The sequence below is a fragment of the Epinephelus fuscoguttatus genome, linkage group LG8, assembly GCF_011397635.1.
Source record: "Epinephelus fuscoguttatus linkage group LG8, E.fuscoguttatus.final_Chr_v1".
Classification (NCBI taxonomy): domain Eukaryota; kingdom Metazoa; phylum Chordata; class Actinopteri; order Perciformes; family Serranidae; genus Epinephelus; species Epinephelus fuscoguttatus.
This window is the reverse complement of record NC_064759.1, coordinates 4,050,309-4,078,138: the sequence shown is the minus strand read 5'-3', so window position 1 is coordinate 4,078,138 and position 27,830 is coordinate 4,050,309. Positions and strand designations below refer to the sequence as shown.

At 43.1% G+C, this 27,830-nt stretch overlaps 1 protein-coding gene across 1 annotated transcript in view; it reads right to left on the bottom strand.

Annotated features, from left to right (window-relative positions):
- The window catches only part of si:dkey-22o22.2 (neural-cadherin), a 100,113-nt gene that overhangs the window by 13,860 nt on the left and 58,423 nt on the right, over positions 1 to 27,830 (bottom strand). Inside the window, exons 18-26 of the mRNA XM_049584911.1 lie at positions 26,730 to 27,726; positions 23,492 to 23,585; positions 17,031 to 17,215; positions 16,330 to 16,565; positions 10,563 to 10,840; positions 8,656 to 8,870; positions 4,457 to 4,584; positions 4,248 to 4,375; positions 3,986 to 4,097 (exon numbers count right to left, since the gene is read on the bottom strand). Coding sequence (XP_049440868.1) covers positions 3,986 to 4,097; positions 4,248 to 4,375; positions 4,457 to 4,584; positions 8,656 to 8,870; positions 10,563 to 10,840; positions 16,330 to 16,565; positions 17,031 to 17,215; positions 23,492 to 23,585; positions 26,730 to 27,726 — 2,373 coding nt within the window. The remainder of the gene's footprint in view (positions 1 to 3,985; positions 4,098 to 4,247; positions 4,376 to 4,456; positions 4,585 to 8,655; positions 8,871 to 10,562; positions 10,841 to 16,329; positions 16,566 to 17,030; positions 17,216 to 23,491; positions 23,586 to 26,729; positions 27,727 to 27,830) is intronic.

The following is a 27,830-nucleotide window of genomic DNA, read 5'->3' as shown; positions in this document are numbered from 1 at the left end:
GCTGTGTCAAAACCACCTTAACGCGTGAACTCCAAAATGTGTTTTAAATTTCTGAAGGAGTCAAGAAAGCGCCTCCGATTACGGAGCAAACAGAAGCACGTTACGGAGGATCCTGTTTCTCTTTCTTTTGTCATAAAACATTAGGCCATGTGAGAGCAAATGAAATTACCAGAACTGAAAGGTTTAATCCTGCAAACATTCTGATGTTGATTGTGTACAAGTGGAAATGTTGTCCTGATGGTGGTGCCATTAAACATCATGATTCATCCTTTTAGGAATCACAAATATCTGAAGTGAATTATACAGAAATGTGGCCAGCAGCTTGCTCCTGACGGATCCTATCATCCTTACACACCGTTGTTTGCCAAGCAGTGGGATTCAGAAGTAGGTGGAGGTGTTTCCTTGAAGCTTTAAACTCTTTAAACTCTTTAAAATTTTATCTTGACACATTCTGGCGTCCACAGCTGGTGTGTCCTTGAGAGAATAAAGTCATTCAAACTCTGAAAACCTGACGGTGCCTTCAGGTGGAGTCACATTTGCCGCGTACAAGCATCAGTCTGAACCACAGAAAGAGAACGAGAGCAGAACGGATATCCTCATTCAAATGAATTTATCAGGATGGTCAGAGCAGCAGCAATTTTTATGCGTACCATCACCGATGCAACTGTCGCACTGAGGTGAGGTTTTGCAGTGATGAGTAAACGAGCAGAGGAGTAGTCCTGTTACATTTTAACGATCTGTTACTTTTAAAATGTCACTGTTACTGTCATTTCCCTGTTTTTTTTTGTTGCCATTAATTTCATGTGATTTCGAGTGAGATCCACTGCTCAGAGAAGAGCTGAGAGGCAGAGTGTATAATCACCTAAAATTAAGATTTGCTGCCATGTTGCACCACCATGTTTCTACAGTAGCTCAGAGCAGACAAACCAAGCACTGGCTCTAGATAGCGACATTTGTATTTCCACGTCGGCCATCCGTTTCCTACAAGCAGTAAAGTTCAGGGGCCTCATTTATAAAGCTTGCTTACGCACAAAACCGGGCTTGGAAGTGCGTACGCAACTTCTTACGCAAGAATTGGGATTTATAAAAAAAAGACTAGCGTAGGAATGTCGGTAACTTTAAGCAAACTACAGACCTTGCTTAAGCACATTTTGGAGACAATTGTGACAAGGTGAGAACGATTGGTTAATGGAAAGAGCGCATATAAATAGCCATTCAGTGGCAGCCGTGCGCAATAAGGCACAATGGATGCACTTGCACTTCTCGAAGACCATGCCAATGGACGGATCCGACTGGAGAGGGTATTCCGAGATCGGGAAGATTTCCTGGCTCATGATGATGACTGGCTAATAAGCCGTTTCAGACTACCTAGAGCCTTGCTCTTGGATCTGATTGCTGAATTGAGTCCAATTTTAGAGCGACCAACCCACGGAACGCGCCATACCGGCACACATTAAAGTGCTGACAGCGTTGGGTTTCCTAGCAACGGGCTCGTTCAGAGGGAATTATCCGACAGGTATGCCTATTTCTTTTATTGTCTATTGATATAAATTCAATTTATAGATTTCTGTTCTATTCAGGAAATAGAAATTAATAATAAATCCTGTGCGAATAGGTCTGGGATATCACAGCCATCCTCTCAGTGCTTCAGAACTTTCACCACATGTGCATATTTCATGTGTTTTCTGGACCCACCTGTAGCCGCTCCGGCAGTGCAAAGCCACTTTTTTTGCCTCCACCTTTAAATCCGACCACTTCTTTTTATTTCGCGACACTGCGCTCTGTGCCAGCAGCGCTTACTGCCGTGGCCAGCGTGCCATTCAGTGGCTTTTCGTTTGTTGGTAATGCCACTTGAATGGCCGCCGAATAAAGTTTCCCGTCTCGCTGACACCTCATTCACAAGCACCTCGATCTCTGTCTCAGAAAAGTTCCTCTTTCTTCTGGTTGCTGCCATGATTCAACGTGAAATGCCGTGGATCCATCATGCCTATTTATATGCAAAACACATTCATGAGGTAATTTGCATGACCATACATGGTGAATTGTGGGTGTGGAGAGGGAGGGACATGAATCAAATCCTGCTGCGCAACTTTCCGGTTGGACTGTGATTTATAAAGGGAAAGTGCTTGCAGGTGTGCGTAGGCATGGTTTTATAAATCCGACTTTTTTTTTTGCTTACGCACTTTTCAGCTTTTCAGCGTAGGTAAACTTTTAGTATGGATCCTACGCCAGGTTTTATAAATGAGGCCCCAGTTCAGTACGATTTTTTTTCTGTCTCCACAGTGTAAAGTTGTGGATGGTCCCAACAGAAGCGTTCCTTAGCGTCCCCATGTTTGGTCCCCCCTCTGTTGGGGTACCTAGCACACATATCTGGTACTAAAAGGTGGAGCTGTGAACACTGCAGTCTGATTGGTCAGTAGAGGACGCTCACTCTGGTTTTATGTAACCTCTGTTCATACATCAGTAAACTACAACTATAAAATGAAAGAGAAAAAAATAACTTCATTCACTGGGCCGACTGCCGGCAACTTTTAAGGTGGAACGTTAACTTGTAATGTTACTCAATGCATGAGTTGATGATGTGAATCCATCAGCACACCTTAAATTTCACTGTGACAACTTTTAATGAGTGGATCTTTTTAAATATCCCATGGAGAGAGACTCTCACTGCAGCCTGTTCTATTTTGTTGTGAAAATGTGGGCGTGCAGCCTCGTTCTGTGGACGATAAACCAGGTGCTGACTTCCATCTGTGTCACCGCTGATGAGGAAATACAGCGAGTGCTGGACGGAGCAGTGAGTGACAACAACCCCGCCCACATTTAAGAGGACTGTCTGAACAGACCGAGGGTCTAGGTACCATGTCTGAAGGCTTACTGCTGGTTCCAAAGGTACTGGACTGAAAGGGTTTGGTGGAAATGGGGCTTTTGTTTTGGAGAGGAAGAGACCTCTGTGGATATTCGGCTCCCGGTAAAAACCTCCTGAACAATGCAGCAGTTTTTCACCACTAGATGCCACTAAATCTGACACACTGTTCCTTCAACCTGACGTTTGTCTTAGTTCAGTGAAAGAGAGAAACTTGGATTAGAATGAACCAAAGACGTAACAGAAAGTAGAAATTTTGATGAAAACTAAAAATTGTACAAGTGGTAACAAGTGCTAGTGTATTAAACCTCTTTGTTTAAAATTAATTTCTTTCCTTGTTCTGAGCACAACACTGAAAAGCAGCAGACACAAAGCCATTTAACACCTCTGAAAAGGAAATAAAATATCTATAGTCAGTCACCTAGCAACAGTGGTGTCATGACTTAAACCACCAACACATCTTGTTCTCCGTCGCTGAAAATGTGACCTCCGTATGAAGGCAGCACCAGTCTCAGTTCCACAACATCACAGCTGTGGTGGAGCTCATTAGGAGTGAGGACTTGAGCCCAACCTCACAACTTAGTACAGGAAACAACCCCAAAACACAAGGGATTGTGGGTAGAAGGAGGCCGCCTTTCTCGGGGAATATTCTGGGATGTTTGGGATGTTGTTGAGGTTTTCATTGAGCGGCAGAAGGAACCGCAGCAGCTCATTTAGTTTCAGGAGGAGGAAGCTTCTTTTCATTTATATTATATTTTGGACTGTGATGTTGGCCTTGGCTGATGAGCCGAGCTCACACCCCCATCTGTCCAACCAACGTCCCTCCGGCACACACTTACACGCACACACACAGATATGATACACACAAACACACAGCAGCATCCACCGAGGAGTTCAGAGAAATATGAGTGAATACATTCATGCACAAACACACACACACACACACACACACACACACACACACACACACACACACACACACAGAGTCAGGCTCACAAACATTAATACTGCATTTAAAAACAAGAAACAAACACATGGAGGAAATGCTAATGATGTCTGGGATGGAAACACACACACACACACACACACACATACACACACACACACAGAAAGTGGTGTTACCTGACTGTCCACCACCAGGTTGCGGATGCAGCCGGTGAAACTGCGGTAACGTCGATGAGGGGATGTTTCCTTCATTCCTCCCAACTGAAGAGGCTGGAAGACATTCAGATACCTGAAGAGGAGGAGGAGGAGGAGGAGCATGTGGGAGAAGCAACAAACACAGGTGGAGGAAGAAGAGAAGAGACGTCTCTTTATAAAATATTTTCATCTTAAACGTTCAGTAAATCTGTGGAGGGTCACAGATCTCCAGACTCGCTCTCACCTCTGGTTTCCAGGCGTCTCTCCTGAAGCTCTGCAGCCTGACTCGTCCAGTTCCTGAGCGTCCCCTCCGACACCCTCCAACTCATTCACCGCCAACCCGCCACACTGGTCCAGGATCAGCTGGACGGCCTGGACACAGAGACGATGAGACACAAATTCACCTCTTTTTACAACCTTTTGTCGTCTAAAAGAAATTAGAAAGACACGTACCTTTCCGTCGCTGATGATATCGAGGCGATGCCAGCGCCGGTCAGTGACGGTGGATTTCGGCGGCAGCTGCAAGGTCAGTGTTCCTGATCCGTGGTTTATACTCAGAGCTGGAACCCCGTTCCTCAACTCTGAATGGGAGGATGAGAATCTTAGTCTTTTGTTTTCCTGCCCACACAAGTGGCCTTGATATAAAATCCTACAACTTCCTACAACCATGACCTAAAACTGTTGTTTCCTCTGTCTTTGGCCCCGTTTACACGGGACCAGTATTACCTGGGGACCTCGTGTGATTTAGAGATTACCCCAATGTCTGTGTTTCATGCTGCACATTTGCACGGAATAAACAAAGTCTGTAAAGTTTACTGACATTATGATGCACACAGTCATTTGTAACTAACTCTACACAACACAGAAGCACTACACACCACGACTAGCGGTGATGTACAGTGTTCACCTTCTTTTATCTTTTAAATGTGGGTTAAACAAACAGAACTGATTCTGTCACCAGTTGTCACATGTCATCCATCTCATCATCTTTGGAGACTCTGCTCTTCAGATGGATTTGCTCTTTCTGTGGTCTCCATGCTGTGTAGCAAGATGAGCCTCCTGCACCCAAAATGTTGTCAAAACTTTCATTTATAATTGCCAATGCAGCCTGTAATTCTCCACAAGGGAAGAGGCAGAACAGAGGTGCAGACAAAACAAAAAATACGACTGCATATCAGTGAGATGACACTTTGCATGGGACTAATATTATCACAGACCTCTGTTTGGCAAAATATGGTAGGTAATTTGCAGTTGAATTTTTAAATTACACACTTGGAAACTCATTTCAGCTGACATAAGTCTCCTCTGTGGGGTGTCTGGGCTCAGCCTTAAGGCCCATTTATGCTCAACGTTAAATACGGATCCGGATACGGACAGAGCCTTCTGTCCGTGCTCCGCGTTCATTTCGTCCGTATTTCTGCATGTTTCCATAAAGCTTACGGATACGGGCCAAATGGAGCAGTACCACCGGGAACTGTGGGGGCAGTGTTGCCGTCACTACCCGATACGTAGCTCTAGTGAGACACGAAGAAGAAATAACAATTCAATTTCTCTCATCAGCAGTACTAGAGAAAAGAATTCTCCGTCCTCCAGTCGCTTTGTATTTAACGGCCTCACCGACCACCGCCTCCTACAACGCTGCCTCTGTTTTTGTCTTTTATGCAAGAGGTACATTATCAATATCTCCTCCACAGTCGCCATGTTTGTTTCTGAGTTTGTTGCTGTCATAAACTTTTGACACTGGGCTGCTTCCTGGTGGATATATTGGTTAACATCCATGCCAACGTAAAGGACGCATGGAAGTATGTGGGCAGTGACGGTAACATCGTTTGAAATGGACGTATACATTTTCATACGTAAAGGGAGCATAAATGAGCCCTTAGAGATAGGGTAAGGAGCTTGGACATGTGGAGGGAGCTTGGAGAAGAGCCGCATCAAAAGGAGTCAGTTGAGGTGGTTCAGGCATCTGATCAGGATCCTCCTGGGCGCCTCCTGTTGGAGATGTTCTGGGCACGTCCCACTGGTAGGAGGCCCCGGGGCAGACCAAGAACATGCTGGAGGGATTACATATCTCATCTGGCCTGGGAACGCTTCGGGGTCCTCCAGGAGGAGCTGGAAAGCGTTGCTGGGGAGAGTGACGTCTGAATTGCTTTCCTTGGCCGGCTGCCCCCGCGACCCAGCTTCGGTAAGTGATTGAAAATGGATAGATGGCAATAACATACATCACAGATGACCTCCGCGCTTATTACAAATTACCAGAGATCCACAGGTAATACTAGTCCCACGTGGGAGGGGCTTTTGTTTCTGTTATATTCAGTCTCTTTGCCTGTAAACCTCCAGCTATAACAAAGAAACAAATACTTGCTTTACACAAGTCAGAAATTCATCTGGTCCCTTAAAAACGATATAGTAATACTGAGTGAAAACGGCGTAAATTTGTGTTATAGTTACAGAATTCCTAATACGTTTGATCATTGTTTAGAATCTGTACATCGATGTTCACCAATGTTCCTGTTAATGGTGGTGTTCCTCAGGGCTCTGTCTTAGGTCTCCTTTTATGTATGATCTACTTTCTAACTCTTGGTCATATATTCAGAAAATTTGGCATTAAATTCCACTGCTACGCTGATGACATCCTGCTCTATCTATTCACCAAATCTTCTCCACCCACTTCTCTCCTTTGACTGCTTACTGGACATTAATCTTCGCTTCGCGTAACTTCCTCCAACTTATAATTGATAAAACTGAGCTTCTTCTTGTAGAGAATGAATCTACTTTGGCTTCCAAAGTCCATCCCTCCCCTCAGGTTAAGTCTGGGTGTCACCCTGGACAGTACATCCATCCATCCGTCCTTTGAGGCCCACATAAATAATGATATTCGGTCTGCATACTTTCATTTACGTAATATTAATCGTCTTCACCTGTTCCCTCTTTGGTAAAATCCTTTATCGATTATCACAGTTCTGTCCTCTTTGGTCTCCCTCTCGTGTCATCATCAACTCCAGTTGGTCCAGAATTCGTTTGCTATATCGTTACTAGAACGCCCTCCATAGATTGCATCACTCCTGTTCTTCAGCAGCTTCACTGGCTTCGTGTTATATATCACATTGATTTCAAGATTCTGCTCCTCACCTTAAAGGCCCTTGATAATCACGCCCATTTGTGTCTGTCTGAACTCCTTCATATCTACACTACTACATTTATAATTATGATTTTTGCCTGGTCCTTTTATTAACTTTTATTGTATATTATTGTATTGTTTGACTTCATGATCTATGGATACACTGCTGCTTGCATTTTAACTGTGTCTTGTAAGGTGTCCTTGAGTGCTCTGAAAGGCGACTATAAATAAAATGCATCATTATTATTATTATTATTATTATTATTATTATTATCATTATCATCTGTAAAGGGTCAAAGATCCGCTTACAAATGATTCTGAGCTTTCAACAGCAGTTCACATTTAGATTGTGGGATGGCACCTAAGCTACGTTCACTGAATGAAGAGAGCCAGATGAGGTTGAAAGCTTAGAATCATTACTAAGACGATTTCTGACCACAGCGTTTTTTAAAAGCCAATGTGTTGATGATACGACCGAACTGGACATCACTCCTGCGTATCGCTGTGTAAACTGCTGAATCCCATCAACAACTGCAGGAACAGTCAATTCTGTGTGTGTGTGTGTGTGTTCCAATATCCGTTCAGCTGCTGTGCTTATCAGATGAGTGAGTGTGACCAGATCAACCTCACAGCCATGTTATTGAACATGTAAGTGAAAAATGCTTCAAAGTGATCAATGCTGCAGCCATCTTTGATCCCCCCGCCCCTCCATGTACTCACGTAGCAACAGACAGGGTTCGATAATTACATAACTTTAATGCCACAAGATTATGCAAGAAGTGTTTGAAAGGCCATCTGCAGGCTAATCCGTTAACACCACATGAGGACCGCTGGGAGCTGACATTAGAGTTTATGGAGCTCTTTGTCCACTGAGAAAGTGTCTTTACAGCGCTGGATTGATTCACGCTTTGTGTTTGTTGAAAGGGTCGAGCGGCAGCGTGTTCCCACCAGCACTGTGAGATTAGTGAGTTACAGCGCTTAGAAGTTGAAAATAATGTTTCAACTTTTAGCAAAGAGAAGCCGCGTTTCAAACACCAAGAAGCATCACACGCGTCAGTTTGAGGCGGCTGCAAACTACTGCTAAACTGCTTGTTGGTCAGCTGGTCATTCTTTTCATCCGTCCAACACCTCTCTGGTACAGAGCAAGACATTTTAGACAACAACATCTCAAAGGTTTCTGAAATACTCAGACCAGCCCATCTGGCACCAACAACCATGCCACGTTCAAAGTCACTTATATCACCTTTCTTCATCATTCTGATGCTCTGTTTGAACTTCAGCAGCTCGTCTTCACCATGCCTAAATGCACTGAGCTGCTGCCAGGTGATTGGCCCATTAGCTATATGCATTAATGAGCAGTCGAACAGGTGTACCTAATAAAGTGGCCAGTGAGTCTATGTCCATGATTGTGGAGTTTTCTATCTACCTAGATATCTGTATAGTTGAATACCTTACTTATTGCCTTTAATAAGAAATATCTGCTGCACCTAATGATCTTTATAAAAAGCTGCAGCCTCAGCAGGAAACTCACCTACGGCGATGAAGTCCTCCTGCTCCCCCGAGTAGGCGGGGCCGAGCGGTCCGTTGTAGAGGAGCAGCCCATTCGCCGACTCAGCCAGGAACTCCAGGGAGATGAGGCTCTGGAAGCAAGGCATGATGGGAGGGAACCAGGCGTAGCCCTGGCCGCCGAAGCTGTGTTTGGTCTGCTGGCACTCAGGGCCGTCGAACATGGGAGGACATTTACACCTGAGAGACAGAAAGAGTTCATGTTATCGTTTACTTGATAATATTATCACTTAACAAAGTAAGGATGATCAAACTTATCTGTACCTCAGTAAAGATACCAAATATATGAGGTTTGATGGGTTAATATATGTTGAAAGTGATACATAAATCATCTCAAAATTTTCCAAATGCAGGTTTAAATCCTCAGTGTTATTTATTAGGGCCTGAGCACCACCTTATTGAAAGTTAAGGAATTATCATTATTTTCCAAAATGAATCACATTTTTGCCTAAGGTGCTTGAAAACTCATAAAACTTTGCACACACATCAGAACTGGTGAAAATGGCTCAGTAGCGCCCCCCATTAAATTTCTACGAAGCAGCCCCTAAAGCTGGTTTCACCTACATACACGAAAATTGTGAGTTTACATCAAATGGCGTCGCCGTAGCGTGGCAGCCATTTTGCACATTTCCCCATAAACAAAATAGTTGTTGTAACTTGAGCATACATCGTCCAATCTGCCCCAAATTAAGAGTTACATTAGGTATCATGGTGATTGTGCCACCTGCGTGCTGTGTCTGACTTTAACAGAAATGAAAAGACGCATCAGCTGGCCAGTACCCCCGACAGGTGCAAAGGTTCGAGGGCCCGATCATCGCTGCTTGCCTCTTTAATTATTATTATTTTTTCATATGAATTATTCATGTAGCACTTTAAGTTATCTTTCTGTCAGTGTTATTCCTCTAAATTATGTTCCACTGCTTTCTCCACACTGCCAGGATATAAAGGAAAAACTCCCTCCCAAAATTATATTTTAAATTTGATATTTTTGTCATAAAGCAATTAAATATATCATCTTTAATAACCCACTGTGTGTGCAATTTATAACTGTGGGAAACAAACTCATTTTCGGGTCATTATAGCCCCACTTTCTCAAACCCAATACAAAGACTTGACCTGTGTATCCTCAGCAGCAGCTTTGACGTTGGTCACTATCTGAAACTATTTAACACCATCTCAGTTGCTCAGTTGCAGCCGTTTTCTTTTCACACATACCGACATTAATTCAAATGACCTGACAGACGGAGAAACAAACAGAAACCAAGTCCAGGAAACCTTGACAGAAACATTGTTAATTAAAAGTATCTGCAGTGTATCTTTGCCAGTGTTAATGGGATTTTTTGAGAGCGGAAGAAAGAGACAAGAAAGCGAAGGAGGGAGAACCATCTGTCAGATTTAGCAGCTGAGGTGCTGCATTCGATATTTAAACCATTAAAATGATGTGACAATTCAAAGTCAACTGCAGCACATGCAGCCGAAAATGAGGCTTTGGAGGGTTAGAGCACCAGGAGAAATCTCCCCTCTCTTATTAAATCTTCCAGATGTTTGACAGATTTACTAATCAGTTAACAAATGGGGAATCTCTGGCAGCTTCAGACACAGACGCTAACAGTTGAGGACTTGAATCTGCTGCAGACGACCAGCAGACTGAGGAAACAGAACTGCTACAGTAAGAAAAGTATATGGCAATACTTTCAATGGCAGTAGTATTTATTTGTAGTCTCCACACTTCCATCTGTTTAGCTTTGCAAAGTTTTAATTGGAAGAAAAACTCCATCAGTTCATATTGAAACTTATCCTGGCAGGATTAGTGGATATTATAACACACAACAGACCAACACAGAACCTGTTACAGATTGTCCCTGCACCTACCTGTATCCCAGCGCTCCATCCTGGCAGGTGCCCCCGTTGAGGCAGGGGTTGGTGGGGTAGGCGGAGCAGGTCAGGTGGATCGCCTCTCGGCCTCGGCAGCCGCATCGTGCTGTTGATGAGGCCGACAGAGACACCAGAGAGGTGTTTCCTGTGCTGAGAGCCACCGGCGCCTGGCTGAATGAAACCTCTCTGCTGCAGCCACCAGACTGACTGCAGTCTGTGTCGGGACATTCGTCAACGCCCACCTGAGAGATGGTCACACCCAACATGGCCTCCAACTGCAGAGGGTAAAATAAGGGATGACACACAGGAAGATTATGTCAAAAAGCAAAAAATAAGGTTTCTACATCAAACTAAACTAGTAGTGGAATAATTGAAAGTATAGCTAGAATAAAACTAACTCAGACAGCATGAAGCTAACCAAAATAAAGCCTGAAACTACATCTAAAAGGAAAGTATGGAATTAAAATAACACTGAAACCATGATTTAACTTACATAGCATGACAGGACTGGAACTAAACCTGGTATAAAACGAAAACTAGCAAACAGCTAACTAATTACCCAAAACTCAAACTATAACCAACTGAAATTTTAAAACTGAACTAACAAAAAATGAACTAAAATCAAACCTAAAAAAGCCAATTAAAACTAAACCTAGCACTGAGACTAGCATGAAGGTAGCCAAGATGAAACATGGCATGAAACTAAAACTAGCATTTAAGACCAAACCTAAACCTAATGTTAGCATGAGGCTAATAACATTTCAGCTAGCAAGATGCTGGGACTAAACCTAGCATAATACTAAGATAAACCCACACAAAAAATACATGAAACTAAGAATAGCATTAGCATTAATCTTGAAGTGACCAAACTAACTTGAAGTTTAACTAGGATGAAACAAACTGAAACAGCATGAAGCTAACCAAACTAAAACTAGTTGGTACCACATATAAAAGGAAGCACTAAGGTAGCCAAAACTAGACATGGCATTTAAGTAAAATCAGCATAGAAGACCAAACCTAAACCTAATGTGAGCACTAGGCTAACAAGACTCAAACTGACAAGAAACCAACTGAGGCTAAACCTACCATAAAAACAGAATTAACACAACTAAAAGTGTGTAGGAGTGCTACAATAAAACACACAAAAACAAACATTACAATAAAACTAAAATTAAATCTAGCAATAAACTAAAACTAACATGTAAACAATAAAAACAGGAACTAGCTGAATTGAGGGTAGATAAGCATTTCTAAACCTAGCATGAAGGTAGCTAACTGATACAAAAATAAAACATATATGAAAACAAAAACAGCATCAGCCTAAAAGTAAGATAAATACTGAAAGTATAATTAACACTAATGGAAACATAATAGAAACTAGCAAGAGTTGTCAAACTAAACACAACAAGCTTACTGCAACAAACTAGCATGAAGCTAACTGACACTAGCATAAACTGTACAGGCCACAGGAAACAAAACCAGTAGTCAAGGAACACTAGCGTAAGTTTTAACTTAAAGTAAAACTAGGATAACACTTAAAGAAACTCCTGAGACCCAGCTTTTGATTGGTATGAATTTTAAATTTGTCGTGATAATTAGGACACGATAAGTTAGGGCACAATCTAAGCATTGTGTCTGAAAAGTAGTCTAAATAGTTTTTGAAAAACATGATGTTGTCATATGAAGAAAATGTGTTTATTTAGGTGTTATTAAGTGTGGTATAAACTATAAAACAGTTTATTTCAATGCCTGAACATTATTGTGCAAAACGCAATAGTGCAACATTTGTTCAATATTTTGGAACTCTAGGGGTTTATTGTTCAAGTCTAAAACTGTTTTCAGTGCCTGAACATGGCCGTGCAAAAAGAAAATTGCAAATAACTCAACAAATCTAAAAGTCTTGTGATTTGTTTATTTCGTGACTCTGAATCAGTGGTCCTTGTTCCTTACCCCATTAATAAATGACCTTTTTGTCCGTAGGAAAAGTCTGTCACACCTGATTGGCCTGTGTGAAATGCTGCAATAATACTACAATAAAGTCCTAATGTCCTTAAACAAATACGTCTTGATTAACAGCATTTTAGCTTTTTATTTTTTAAAAAAATTCTTTTTTAAAATTTTATTTATTTATTTATTTAACAGGGACAATGCACAGCTACTTAGCTGCACCAGAATTAGCTATAAGCTAATTTTCATTTGTAGTCCCTGGGCAGGAAACACTACTGTATATATAAAAAACACACTTGTTTAGCTTGATACTGTTGCTAAAATTGGTCAAATGTGTGTGCCATATCAAACTACAAAAATGATCTAGGATAAATAAACAAGTTTCAGCCATAACATTTCACCAGTTTTGAACCTTATCCACTTTTGTGTCTGAATCGGCTGTGGACTGACTTGGCAAAGATGGCCGCCATTTTGTTTTTACATGGATTAGTGTATTGTGATTCTGCGACCTCTAGCACATAAACGTGTCCACGAACGAGGACAACAGGTCTAAGTTGCGAAGAATAAAGTATCAGGTAGTAAACCCAAAATGTAATATATGAGTACGCAGGGTGGCAGGAGGTTAAACTAAATAAATGTTAAACAGAAGCTAAAACGAGGATTAAACTAAAAGAAACATGAAGCTAATTAACCACTGAGAGAACAGACTAATTGAAACAAGCAGAAGAGACACGAACATAAAGCTACAATTAAAACTGAATCTGGGGTGAAGAATATAAACAAAAAGTAAAATAAGTGAAACTAAAACAAACAAACTATTATTGAAGTTGTGATCTGTGTTTGAACGTAATAGAGACTGACAGCAGCTCTTTTTGATCTTGTGTCTACCTGCATCAGTGATATCTGCATTTACTCTGTTCCCCTTAATGTTATTTATGCACTTTGGTGTTTCTCTGTCATTTCCCCTCGTGTTAAAGTTTTGCTGTCATTCGCTCTCTGTTGCCAAATTCACCCGTTTCCCTGCTTGTCATCTTGATTCTTTTCCCTCGTTTTGTCTTTATGGGTGAGAGGTTTTCATCAGAGTCCCTCAGGGTTTCCTGTCTCTCTCCAACTGTGTGCATTTCTTTTTTTGGAGTTTAGTTATTCAGCTGACACTCTTATCCACAGTGACTTACACTCCCCAGGCAGGTCTTCAGTTTTTGGGCTCTGGAGCCGGTTTCAGTTTCATCTTATTTTGTATTTATCTGACATTCTTGTTCTAAATCAGCCACGATACTTTTCCTTTTAACCTGAGATAATTAAAGACGCGCCTTTCTTCTGCAGCATTTGATGTCCAAGTTATTTTTAATCATACTGTGAGTGCTTTGCTCCAGTACTCATACTTTGTATTGTTGTGATTGTCTTTTTATGGGGTTTGATTGTTTTTTAAATAAGCTGCATCACAGAATGAGCTGGACTGAATCTGTCCCCAGTAGTCCAGTCAATCTGACTCAAAATGGGCCCAAACTGGGAGAAATTGCAACTAGTTTTTCTTGGCTCTAATACCCTCCTGCATCATATATTAAAGTATACCTCCATGGATTTCATGGATTTCTTTTTTCAAGGTCAAAAGCAAAGTTTCAAAATTTTACAGTTACACGGTGAAATGATGGTAACATTGGAGGGTCTATGTGCACTGATCCAACTTATTTGGTGTCTTCCCTTAGGTTTTTGGGGTCAATCTTTTCAATAAAACACTTTTTCAGATGGTATTCAGATGTATTATACCTGTATTTGGAGTACATCTACACAAAAACCAAGAGTGCAGAGTTGTCTCACCTTTAGACTAGCATCTGAGGTTGTAGCCCTGAAATTATGTCTGTATAAAATGGACAGCTGGCATGATGTGTTATGTGTGACCTGCTGCTGGGAGATTTAAAACGTAGCTGTTAGCATTAGCAACAAACTGAAAGAGGAACAGCAGCTGAAAATGTTCAATTGGGGAAAAAAAAAGAAAGGTCCAGGAGCTCCCTCCCTCCGAGCAGAGGATGAGATCAGCCACCATATAACAGGGACGCTAAATGATTGTTACTGACATATTAATGCCATTGTTATTGTTTATAAAGCGCTGCTGATGCGTATATCTTGCGTGTCACACCCTCACGCCTTTCTTACTTTAGAGATACTGGCATGCTGTCCAAAATCAAGCTCTGTGGAAAAATGCAAAGCTGGTGTAAAGACGGGACCTCATTGTGGCTCTAGAGAGCGATCACTGTGTAAAAAGGGCTACTAAATAAAGCAGCTTTACATTACAAATCAGTGTTTCTCCTACACTGCTTTGTATGTCGCAGGCGGCCTGATCACCCAGTTCCTGCAAATGTGCAGCCACCTTTTTCTCTGATAACTTTATGTGTGTGCACTTAATTTCTGATCCAGATATTCAGGAGGTTTTTACCCAGAGCTGAATCATCCTCCGAGGTCTCTGCCTGCTGAACACACTGAACGTAGTTTCACATAAAAAAAAAAAAAAAATCAACGTTTTTCTGACGCTCTCGTTGAAGAGGGGCTTCTAACTATGGTGGCTGATGCATTAATGGCTCAATCTAGAGCCAGTGTGTAGTTTGTCCATTCTGTGATCCTGTAGAAACATGGTGATCCTCGTAGATGAGGAGCAGTGTTCTTCTTTTACTCATCTGTGTACTTATTTATGATTTTGTCTCCTCCCTTTTATTATTCCTTCTGCAGTTCTGTGCTTATTTAAAACAGTTTTTTTTATCATAGTTCACATATTTAAACATTACTGTCGCTCAGTGGTTTGTGTGTAAGTGTGCATATGTGTGTTTAACATGTGCATTTTCATGCTTCATTGACTGTCATCACCTTCCTGTTTCTTACAGAGCTGACCTCAGGTCAGCAGCTGCTCTTGTGCTTTTAATGGATCTGAAATATTCATCTACATGTATACAGTGAGCGGATCATTCGAGCAGCCGTTTGCTGGGGTGACGTGTTTCAATGTATTTCACATTTGAATGTTTAACCCTGTATTTAACCTCACTTTGTGTGAAACGGAGCATTCAGTGGTTTACAGTAAGTGTCTGTAAGTGCTGTCTGAATGTATGTATGAATGTATGAATATATGAATGTGATGTTTAATTGATGTGTAATTAATGCATCAGTCAGTTCACCTCCTCTCTGCTGTAATAATCCACTCTCAGCTGTATCTTAGATTTTGCACTCGTATTGATCTCTGTATTCAAAAGAATTTTTTCTAGTGTTTCGTTTAAACCAGCAAACTAGCTCAATGACACGGCCAAACACAAGTATGACCCTGAATGTATAAAATTATGTGGACCTTGAATTAATGACTATGGAGACATCTGGAATCCATGGCTGGACCAGTTGGGAACCACTGGTTTACACTGAGTATAAAGATGGACGATGCGTCTCCTCCCACTGTACAAGCATGAAGCCAAAACATCCCTGACACCGCTGCTAACATCAGAGTCTGCACAGTACAGGGATCAGTAAGTGGAGCCACAGTATCGAGTCCCCACTCATACCCCTTCACAAGCAGCACAGATTGACAATGACATCACATCTCCCTTTTTATAGCATCAAAAACTAATCAGGACCAAATTTATCAGACAATCACTTGAACAAACATCAGCGTGATAACAACTACCTAAAATGACAGAAACCATCTTTGGGAAAAATGTATTTGACCTGTACGTGGAGATTTTAGTTTGGCCCATGTCCCATCCTGCACTTTAAAGTCATTAAAGAAACCCTGCAGTGCCAGCATGCTGAAAATCATTTCAGTGCTTAGCTCTGTCCTCACCTTGGCTTTGTTTGCGGCCACGTAACCGTGCAGCTTCTCCGCCTTGTAGTACGGCGAGCCGTGAGCAGAAAACCACACGTTGAGCGCCCTCTCCCCCCGCTGGCCGGCGTCACCCGCAGAGAAGATCTGGACATTTTCTGGCAAAGTCTGCAGGAGTTCGGCCAATATGTGACTCAGCCGTGAGAATCGACTCTCCTCACCTCCACTACTGCTGAAAAACTCCTCCACCGTCAGGTCTGGAAGAAGAGACGGAGGGTTAACGGATTCAATTAGTGACTTTATAAACATTCAGGGGAATCATCAGTGGGATGGGTAATGTTCTAAAACTATAAATGAAATAGTGAATATATAAGAAAGAAAGAAAGAAAGAAAGAAAGAAAGGGTGGAGGAGAGAACAAAAAAGTAAAAAAGTTCTAAAAAGAGGAACGCAGGAAACAGGAGAAGGGAAGACGAGACAAGAGAAGACAGAAGAAGAACACAGTCATTTCCCATCATGCATCTCTGTCTGTTGGTGCTGATGGAGCCTGAGGGAGCTGACAGCCCTGAGACCAGGACCCACGGCACTCTGGGATATGCAGCATCGCACTCCTGTCAACAGTTTCCACGGTAACCACTGGGTGCGTGTTCATGTGTTTGACGTGTCAGAGAGTCGAGACGTGATCAGGCAAATTCCAAAACTTCAAAAAACCTGTGGGACTCACTGTTCATGCGAATGGAGGCGGCGTTTTTCAGGGCGTCCTGCTGCAGTTCTCTGACTTCCACCTGAGCCGTGGAGGTGACGTCGGGCCAGATGTGGTCCGACACGCGCACCTGCAGGTGGTACGAGCCTGGAGGAGCCCCCTCCTTGATAGTGAGCTGACCTGAGCTCTGGTTCAGACTGAACAACCTGAGAGACACAGAGAGACAGACAGAGAGGAGCTTTAAATGCTTTACACATACTACAAATATTACATTTGCACATTTCAACAACACTGTGGTTAAGTGTGGTTAAGTTTAGGCACAACAACCACTTAGTTATAGTTAAAAAAAGATCATGTTTGGGTTTTAATACCCTGCTCTGGGGGCACAATCTCCACTGGAAAAGCAGCGGTGTCTCTGTAAAAAACAACCATTTCTCGTGCCATTATCCTGGCAGGAAACACAGTAACAGGTTCCTAAAAAACACCCATGTTTAGGGGCTGAAAAGCTGCTGGAAAACAGCAACAGGTCCTTGAAGATAAACAGCCACAGGTCCCTGAAAACCCCCTATATTAGGGGGCTAAAAGGCCCCTGAAAAACAGCAACTTATCCCACAAAAATACCCACATTTGTGGACTGAAAAGCTGCTGTAAAAGGAACCATAAGCCATGGAGGAAGGATACTTCCTGGTCACAAAAACTGAACTCAGATTTGGATCACTCCACTGCCAACATAATCCCCCATTGCGCATTACTGCAGACCACAGATACATTGGAAGTTTTCAGCAACACTGTGGGTAATGTAGTTAGGTTTGGGCACAACAACCACTTGGTTAAGGTTAGAATATGATCATGCTTTGGGTTAAAACACCCTGCTCTGGGGGCACAATCTCCACTAGCAGTGTCTCAACCACTTGTCGCGCCACCATCCTGGCAGGATACACAGCAACAGGTCCCTAAAAACCACCCACGCTTGGGAGCTGAAAAGCTACAGGTCCCCCAGAAAATCCCATGTTTAGGGTCTGAAAAGCCGCTGGAAAACATCACCATATCCCAAAAAACACCCACGCTTGGGGGCTGAAAAGCTACAAGACAGCAGCAACGAGTCCTCGTAGGTAACCAGCCAAAAACATGTTTGGAGGCTGTAAAGCTGCTGGAAATCAGCAATGGTTCCCTACAGGTAAATAGCAACAGGCCCGTATTAGGGGGCTAAAAGGCTGCTGGAAAACGGCAGCGGGTCCCAACAAAACACCCACATTTGTGGGCTGAAAAGCTGCTGTAAAAAGAACCATGGGTCCCTAAAAAAGACCCACATTAGTGAGCTAAAAAGCCACAGGAGAAACGCTACAAACTACCAGTTCCTTTGTTTGTTGGTCTCAAACAGTGGTCTGCAGCTTGGCAGATGTCTCAGTGAAAAACAACCGTTTCTTGATGCCACTTTTCTGGCAGGAAAAACAGCAACGAGTTCTTAAAAATACCCACGTTTGGTAAAAGCCTGTATAAACAACCATAACTCACTAAAAACATATGGTTTGTTGATACTATGAAACAAACAAATGTAATGTATTCATCATTTGCAGAAATGTCCAATACCAATAATTTGCTCTTGTGACTGGGCTGTCACCAGTATGGACGGGAAGATGTGAGCGTGGACTAGAAAATATCTGAAAGCTTATCCTGTAAGGTTAAAACAACCTTAAACAAGGTTATCTAAGTTTGGAGTTAGTTAAATTTAAAGAATACATCAGGTGCGGCAAAACAGGCAGACATAAAGAGCCAAAATATGGTTATATGGCTTCAAAGAGACACATCTCATCAAATCAAATCAAATCAGATCAACTTTATTTATATGGTACTTTTCATACAACAGTAACACAAAGTGCCTCACAGAGGTTAAAAACAACAAAGATCCAAAACAGAAAACAAAAAGAAAAGAGAAAACCCAACCCTCCCACCCCACATAGAGATACGTAAATATACATACACACACACACACACACACACACACACACACACAAGCTATCACTAAAGAGACATGGCCGAGCACCAAGGCCCGAGGCAAGGAAAAAGCCACCTCTGGGGGCCGTCCACACTGAGAAGGCCCACGGTCCACGGCCACAGGGAGCGCCGCCATAGAGACCTCCCCGACCCGGGCAGACATGAGGCTCCACACCAAGGTGCAGTGCCTTACAGCCACCATGACGGCACCCCCATCGGGAGACCAGGAACAACTCTCAGTGTGGTAGGCCCCCACGAGGAAACACTGGAGCTAAAAGCTGAGGGACTAAAACAGTAAGATAGGATAAAAGGTATAAAAAGAACCAAATAAACAAACAGCTATTTAGCTCATAAAATTGAGTTAATATCAACACACTCTGCACACACAGATACTGGTCTATCTGAACAGGTCACCACACGTCTGACCCTAATTCATGATCATTCTGTGTTAAACACAGTCAAACTCTTTGGGCAATGGGTTACATTTCTCATTTTGAAGCAAAGTGAAGTACAAAAGACGATAGATTTGAAAAGAAAAGCCACGTCTACATGTAAAGATGGTGCGTTCATTTTGTACTCTGAGGTCGGAAATTCCAGTTCCCAGTCGGAAGTTTAAACTCGAACGCACCCTGAGATCGGATTTCCAACTCAGAAACTTGGAGCAACCCCATCAACCCCGACTTACGAATTCAAGATGGCTGCCGGTCACATACATAGTGAGTAAACACTCTGCTAAAGTACCGTTTATAGCAATTTTATCTTATTTGTTTCACATTAGGTCAGCCTCATCTGCGGCGTTCATCAGTTGTGCATGATGGTTTTGAAGCTGTCTATACTCCGAAAGTGCAAGGGCAACAAAGGCTTTCTTGTGGGCGTCCATGTTTTTTTCCGACTTGTACACCGTTGTCAACTAGAACGCAAAAACTGTTGTCAACTCGGAGGTGACGTCATTCCCACTTCCGACCTCCGAGTACAAAACGAACGCAGCTAGAGTCACAAACAAAGACGGTTTCATCAAGCAGGCGAGTCTAAAATAAATTTCCTCAGCCTTATTCACACAATACTGATTCTATTCAGGGAGACGAAGTATTATATTTGTACAGATTTTCTGTGGTTTGCAAAATACCAAATTCAGATTTGGGATCATTTGGGAAAGCAAAATTAATTGGTAGAAACATCAATATCTGATCGGTAGCAGGTCGTCCTGTCTGGAAACACCTCGAGGAGTGAAATGAAGTCTGGCCTGATGCTCTTATTCATCTTTTCTCCAAGTCTTTCTCAGATGGGATTCGTCAGATCAAACTCTGAGCAGATGGAGGTCAGTGGCTGAACATGGATCCACAGGGGGAGGGGTTCTTGATCTGGAAAACTTTGGCGCTCTCTGCTCTGCTGCACAGGAGGGTCGATCCCAGACGATGTGGCCCGGGTCCAAACCTGGTTCTGAATCTGTGCCATCAGGCTCATGTAACTGTTTAACCTCTCTGCACTGCGGCGACCTTCAGAGCTCAGAACCAGACGGATTAATTAACCGAGACTGAATCGAAGCCAAAATGCATCCAGCATCGAACCTGTGCCGCCGCCACTGCTGCTGCAGGGGAGGCTGTTACGTACCTTCTCCTGGATTTATGTCACGCTTTAACCCTGCAACACTTTGCTGACAGGGAACAAATGAGGAGATATAAAGTGCAAATCAATTCCAAACAAATGAGTGTCTGCTGAGGCAGGAGGCTGATATCTGCTCTTTATATGCAACACGCTGTTTGTGACATGTTGTTATTGGCCCGCTGGGGCTGATTCACCTCACCTGATCACTGAGCTCTTTCTTATTTTTCATCTAGTTTTTATCATTTCTACATGTAAATAACACGCAACCTAAACCTGATCCATACTGCGAACAAATTGCCATCTGCCGCCTGGAGTGACGAGGAGCGGCGGTTCAGGATAGTAATTCTCCGGCGGTTCCTTTGTTCTCGTCCGCTTCTTGTCTTCTCTTGTCGTCCCTCCTTATAGGCATCTCGTTAGAAGAGAAGGTGGCAGGGAGCGCAATCAGGCTCTCCTTTCAACACGTCCGCATGAAGCCTCGCCTCATCAAACAAAACGAGTGCGCCCTCGCCGTGCTTCACTGGGAATTTTCAATACCGCTGGTTATGAAGTATTAATAGCACTGTTCCTGACAAGTCAGATCCCCTTCTCTATCTCTCTCTCCTCCCTGTCCTCTGCCCTTTCATTCTCTTTCACTCTTTCTTTGTTTCTCCCTTCAAACTGCCTGTTTCTCTGTCCCAGTTTTCCTCTCTCCTCTTTGTCGCACCGCACCTTTGTACTGTCTCTTCCTCTCTATTTTAAATCTGTCAGCTCCTGTGCCGCTCTTTTATTTCCTCCCTTTTGTCTTTATGCATCTCTTGCTGCGTGTCACATGAGAGGGGACACTTTAAGAGGGAATCTTTCTCTGCTTTAGCTCCAACACATCCTGAAACAGCTTTACATCTGCCATTCTCTGGATGCTTTCATCCAAAACTACTTACACTGTGACGAACAGGAGTGTGTACATTTAGAGTGGAGATGGTCCAAATGGCAGCAGCTAAACTACGCAGGGATTAAACCCGCCTGCTGACACTTATTTACCTGCTGATTTTATTTGTTTCATTTCAGCCTACCTGATGACTCAAAAGATAGCTTCACCACGCTACAAAAAACTGGATCTCTCACTTGTGTAAACTCTTTACCATCTTATAACTCTGGATAGTTTTAGTTTTGAGACATCCTTGAAATTTCTGTCTCCACAGTGAAGTTGGATGGAATTCAGTTTGTGGCGCTCGCAGCACTGAGGAATCTCAGGGATGAATAAAACCTAAGAAAGCTAGACAATGTGCTGCATTTGTGATTTAGTGTTGTGACCTCTTAATATTTTGCTCCTTGTAACATGTTGCATTCCTTACAGGCCCACAGCGATGTGCTCTCAAGTTCATTTACTAGAAATCATGCATTCAATCAGCATTTTTGAATGTGTTCCTCCCACTGTCAGAGGCACCGCACTCGCTGCTACATTATATCACAACAGAAAGTTAACATTGACAGAAATGAATTGAAACCAACAACTGTTTGGAACCATAAAAAATGCATCCTGGTCTCTAGGTCTGTCACAATAACTACTTTTGTTGGATGATTTATTGTCCCAGAAATAATTCTGATAAACAACGGGGGAAGAGAGGGGGGATGATGTGCAGCAGGCGGCTGCAAGCTGGAATTCAGCCCACGGCTGCTGTGGCAAGAACATCGCCTTCATTTATGGGACGCCAGCTCTACCCACTAATGTAATGATCTGTACTTCTGCGCTGAATCGACACTGTATCTACGTAGAGCCTACGTTGTACCCTACGCTGTAGCCTGACGTGCACCTCCTCAGAAATGTATCACATGGGACTTCAAATGTTATTTTGTGAGGCTTTATTGTCTTCACAATTTATTGTTTCTTATCCGTGAAATAAAAGTAAACAAAAGCTTAATTTCCACTGAGGGAAATGGTTTCAGAGGTCTGTGCCGCTGTGACATGTAGTTACATTTCTAATGAGATGCATGTCAAGCTACAGTGTGGGCTACGGTGTGGTGTAGGGTATACTTCTATGCAGAGGCTATGCCGTAGAGGCTAGACGTATAAATACTGCTTAACAGACAAGCTTAGCGAGGCTCCAAGAACACCGCAGTTACCTCCATGATCTGGTCAATGTGCTGTAGTTGGTTCCCGGAGGGGAACAGCCTGGGAGCAAGGCTGATGGATTTATGGGGTGTAGGATGAAGTTGTTGGAGGGTAAAGCTCGAAACATGTAACTTTCTGGCTTGTATCCTGGAAAGCTAACGACTACCAGGACTGTGCGTCTTCTACTCCAGAAGTGCAGCTGCAGGCTACCAGCATGCTACACTGTGTCGTTTCTGGAGTGTTGTTTCATTTTTCTTCGAAATAGAGAATCACTGCGCCCAAGTTTTTTTAACGTGTTGGAAAACCCAGCTGTTCATTCTGGCATCATGTTGGCTAAAATTTTGTTGACACTCTTATGTAAACTAACACACATGTGGTGATCGAGGTCATGTCCACATATCCTATGATAAGTCAATGAGGTAATTATCTTTACAGGCCCATCACTCTCTAAAACAGTCAAGTTTTCCATGAGACAAAATAAATAATTTCTACTCGTGCTACCTAAAGAACAGCCAGCTGAAAGTCTTTACCAGTATTTGTCAGCACTCCTGCCTCTCTCTAATCCTCTTTGGATTCTCTTTATACGCCTCTACATCTTCTTGCATTGTTATCGCTTCCATTTCTTTCTACCTCTTTTTTTCTTTGCAATGCGGCCTCTCTACTTATTACCATGTGGCCTTGCTCTCCTTCAACACAGACATGCCTAACTACTAATTTTCCATCTCTACTTTCACCTTCATCACTCTCTGTCTGCGTGCCACCTCAGAGTTTTCACCACATGAGATCAAAGTACCTGGATGGTTTGCCTTCGAACCGGTACACCTTCTCACTCCAGTCATCAAGGTCGGGGGATTGAACTCGTCCGAGCACTGTCGTCGGGAGAATACCTGTCAGGAGGAGGGAAGTGAAAGACACACAGAAAAGTCAAAAACTGCAGTGGCTTTGAAAGGAATTATTTTTGAGTGCAGAAGATCCCTGTGGTACAACCAACATATTAAGAGTGAAGGAAATAAAGTGGAGATAAGGTGGCGGGTGACGCCTCCTCGGCACACACTGCCATGCTTTGACAACACAGCAGGAAGCACACATTAGAATTGCTCGCACAGTGTTTTCTCCCCTCTCCCAAAAAAAGCTGAACGCAGCGCTGTAATCTCTTTAGCTGTGAAATCAGCTGCCTTTTAAAAATGGCTCCTGTTTATGTGCTCGTCAAACCTGGGACTTAAGCTGGAGTTAATTGTTTGCTTCATGGCATGTTGTTGAGCTACGTGATGGATTCGTATTAGCGGGTTAATGTACTTTCATGTGGAAAGGCCCCGGAGAGGGAATCCACTAAAAATACATTACAGAAAACCTTAGTTTTTCCAGCAAATTACAGGAGGCTGACAGATGGTATGAAACGCTAAATAAGTGATGTGGGCTGGAGCGGGAGGCTGTGAGCAGTCGACTGTGACAAGTACAGTCTTAACAACACGAGCACAGAGCACTCAGGAGGTGGTGGGAGGGACACCGTGGGACCTGAAGGTTAGAGAAGCCCGTCTGTGACTAGAAAGACACCAGTTTGAATGCCTCAGACCAGCTGGTGAACTGGGAGGATGCATGACAAATGTTCTTTTGGCCGTCCACATCTACGATCACGATGTCTTTGACAAAAGCAGCTTCTACAGTGGAGCAGAAAGTAGCAGGTTGTACTTTGAGGCTCTCAGGTGTGAAATAACAACAACAAAAAAAACAGCAAGTGCACTCAGCAAAGAGTGTTCCCGGAAACATGAAGGTTGAACAAGTACAAAACCCCCCCAAAAATCTAAAAGAGCTGTTCAACAGTAGAGCTGTGAACTTCACAAGGGAAGAAAAAGACGCCAGAAGAAAATAGTGGCATTGTACGTTCCTGCAAACCACAGATATGTTACATTTCTATACATATCATATCGACTTCTCTAAAGTGATGCAGTGTATGAGCTGACTTTGTCATCAGGAGGTGGAGGGGATGGTGGATGGCATAACAAATAGGCGAGATGCCTGCCAAGTTGCCGACCAACAAACAATAATACAGGTTGTTTTTTAACGACTCTTCGCAGTGTCTCCACTAGAGATTGTGGCACCAAATAAATGTTTTACCAACACATCACACCAATTCCCAGCAGCTTTTGAGTTGCCAAACCTGGGTGTTTATTTACCACCACATGGAGACATTTCCCAGCAGCATTTGAGCCACTGAATTTAGGTGTCTTTAGTGGTACTTCATGGCATTTCCCAGCAGTGTTGTGGCACCAAACCTGGGTGTTTTTCACCAACACATCACCATTGTTTCCAGCAGCTTTTGAGCTACCAAACTGGGTGTTTTTAGTGGTACATCATGGCATTTCCCAGTGGCGTCTGAACCACCAAACTTTGGTGTTTTTAACCGACAGATCACTGCATTTTCCAATGGTGTTTGAGCCACTGAACCTGGGTGCTGGGTACTCACTAACCTATCCCTGCTTTTCCAGCGGCTTTCATGCCACCTTATGTGGAGATTTTAAGTCAAAACATGATCTTTGTTTGGTCTGCAGATCAATTTTAAATATCAGAAACAGCATAGCGTATTGAGGATGGTGTATATTCACTGTGTACAAAGTAGGGATGGGTACCGAGTTCGGTACTTTTATTGGTACCGACCGAATTCGGCCGGTAATCCCGAGTATCGATTCACGAAAAATCAAACGGTACCACATTTCGGTACCTGAACGCATCCTAGGGACTTCGAGAGTGGAGGAGTGACGTTTTCGCTGCCTATCGTGAACGCAGCATTGTACGCACGAGAGCGTGATCACGTCAGTAGCAACTATCAACAAAGCAGCATGGCTGAGAGAAAGAGGTTGAAGATGTGGCTCCATATCTCAAAGTTTGATGTAGACTACGCTCGCTGCAGTATTTGCGACACAAGGCCAGCTACGGAAATACCTCAAACCTGAGGAAGCACCTGGTCAAGCACAAGGTGTTTTTAAAGGCTGACGACTCCACAGTATTTGATAGCCTGAAAGTTAAGGCTACTTCTCCCGGCGTTAGCACACCTGCAGCTAGCGGCTCGTTGTCATCTGCAGGCAGCATCGGGGCAGAAGAAGTGGGATTAACGTTCGATGATGACGACGGTGATTAAGCAGGGCATCAGCTACATCAGTTCCAGGTAATTAATAAGCTTAGTGTTTAAGATGATTGGGCTTTGTTCTGGTCATTCTAACGTTAGCTTCGCATTTTAACTTGCCTTAGTTATTATCATCTCGGTTCCTCGTATTCTCTAAATTTAACGTTACACTCCCCCACACATATTTTTCCCAGAGGGGAAAGAGGAATAGGAGGTAGTAGGAGTGGGTTCATTTTGTGCAATAAAAAGAACTGCTGCATAGTCAATTATATAGGCTACCTTTTGATAATATGTTACATTGTTAGATGTTGTTTTATCCTGTTTGATATTGAGAAATAAATGTTAGTTTTGACAAAAAAAAAAAAATTCTAAATGAAATATCCTTTATTACCACACATACATGCAAAAAAAGTACCGAAAACAGGTACCATTGCGTACCGGTATCGATTCCCAGGTACCGGGTATCGGTACCATATCGGTTCAAATGTGAAAGGTACCCATCCCTAGTACAAAGCATTCATTTATGACTGCCTTCATGCTTTTTAAAGAAAAATGCCAAAATATATGCCAGATACAAAATTCGTAACTCTCCAATACTTTTGGTCATGGAAATTTGGGGCAAAACTATGGGTTCAGAGACCAAAAAAAGGTTAAGAAACTCATTTTGCGTTACACAATTCTGTACTGAGAATTATTATGACCTAATATTAGACCCAAAATATTCACAATGCAATGTCAAAAGCAATGCACCAACATTAGGCATCAATCCAGAGAAAAATACCATCATATCAGAAAATATATTGACTTATGTATTTCAAATTCCAAAATAGCTACTCGGCTCCTGCATGTTAAATATGAAGCAAAACAATCTGTCTCTATGAATCAGGCAACAAAAATCCTAAACACATACCTTCATAACTGTAGACGATGAAGTTAGTGTGTCCTGGTGAGTGAGGGTGGTCATTCCTGTCACCAATGACGACTGTCAGCGTGCTGGTGGAGCTCATTGGAGGAGAGCCGCTGTCAATCATAAGAATCGGGAGGCGGTACTCCTTCTGCCTCTCACGGTCGAAGGTCCGGAGGGCGGTGATGGCTGCGCTGCCATTACGAAAGTCCGTCAAATTGAAGTTGGTGGCGTCTGAGGTAAGCATGAGCAGCCGTATGGAGAATGGCCCGCCGTTGGGGGAGGTGTCTCGGTCGGTGGCATGGAGGAGCAGAGATGTTTCGTTCATTTGAACCGCCTGGGGAGCCGCCGTGTTCTCCCAAACGACTGGTTTATAGGAGACCTCGAACTCCGGCCCGTTGTCGTTAATATCAAGTACAGTCACCATGACAATGGCAGAGCCAGTCATTGGTGGACTCCCAGCATCTGTAGCAAGGACCATGATCCTGTGCTGAGAGATTTTCTCCCTATCCAGAGAATCAGCCACGACCACCCAACCGGACTGGTCCACCAGAAACTGACTGTAGGGGTCCGACTCTTTTGAAATACTGTAAGAAAAGCGTCCGTTTTGGCCCGAGTCCAGATCCGAAGCTGTAACCTGAGCAACAATTGTCCCCACAGGTACGTCTTCGGACATGGCTGGTGACTCGTAGAACTGTGGGAAAAATACGGGGGCGTGGTCATTGGCGTCCTCCACCTGAACAAGACAGTAGGCCAGGCTGAAGAAATCAGCGTCTTCAGCCTTCAGCGTCAGATTGAAAGTCCTCTCACGGGGCTTTTCAAAGTCAACCTTCTTCTTGAGTTTTATCACACCACGTCTGTTCACTTTGTCTGTCTCCACAAAGAACTTCCTGTCCTCGTCACCACCAACGATGCTGAAGGTTACCACAGCGTTCTCACCCTCATCTCCGTCTGTGGCAGAAACTACAAGAACCTCGCTGTTCACCTCCAGGTCCTCCGTCACCTGAACACCAGAGGACACCACAGAAGTACATCATGTGTCATTAATACTGTTATTATAAATGGTGACTTTATATATCGCCTTGAGTTTCTTAAATCTCTAATGTA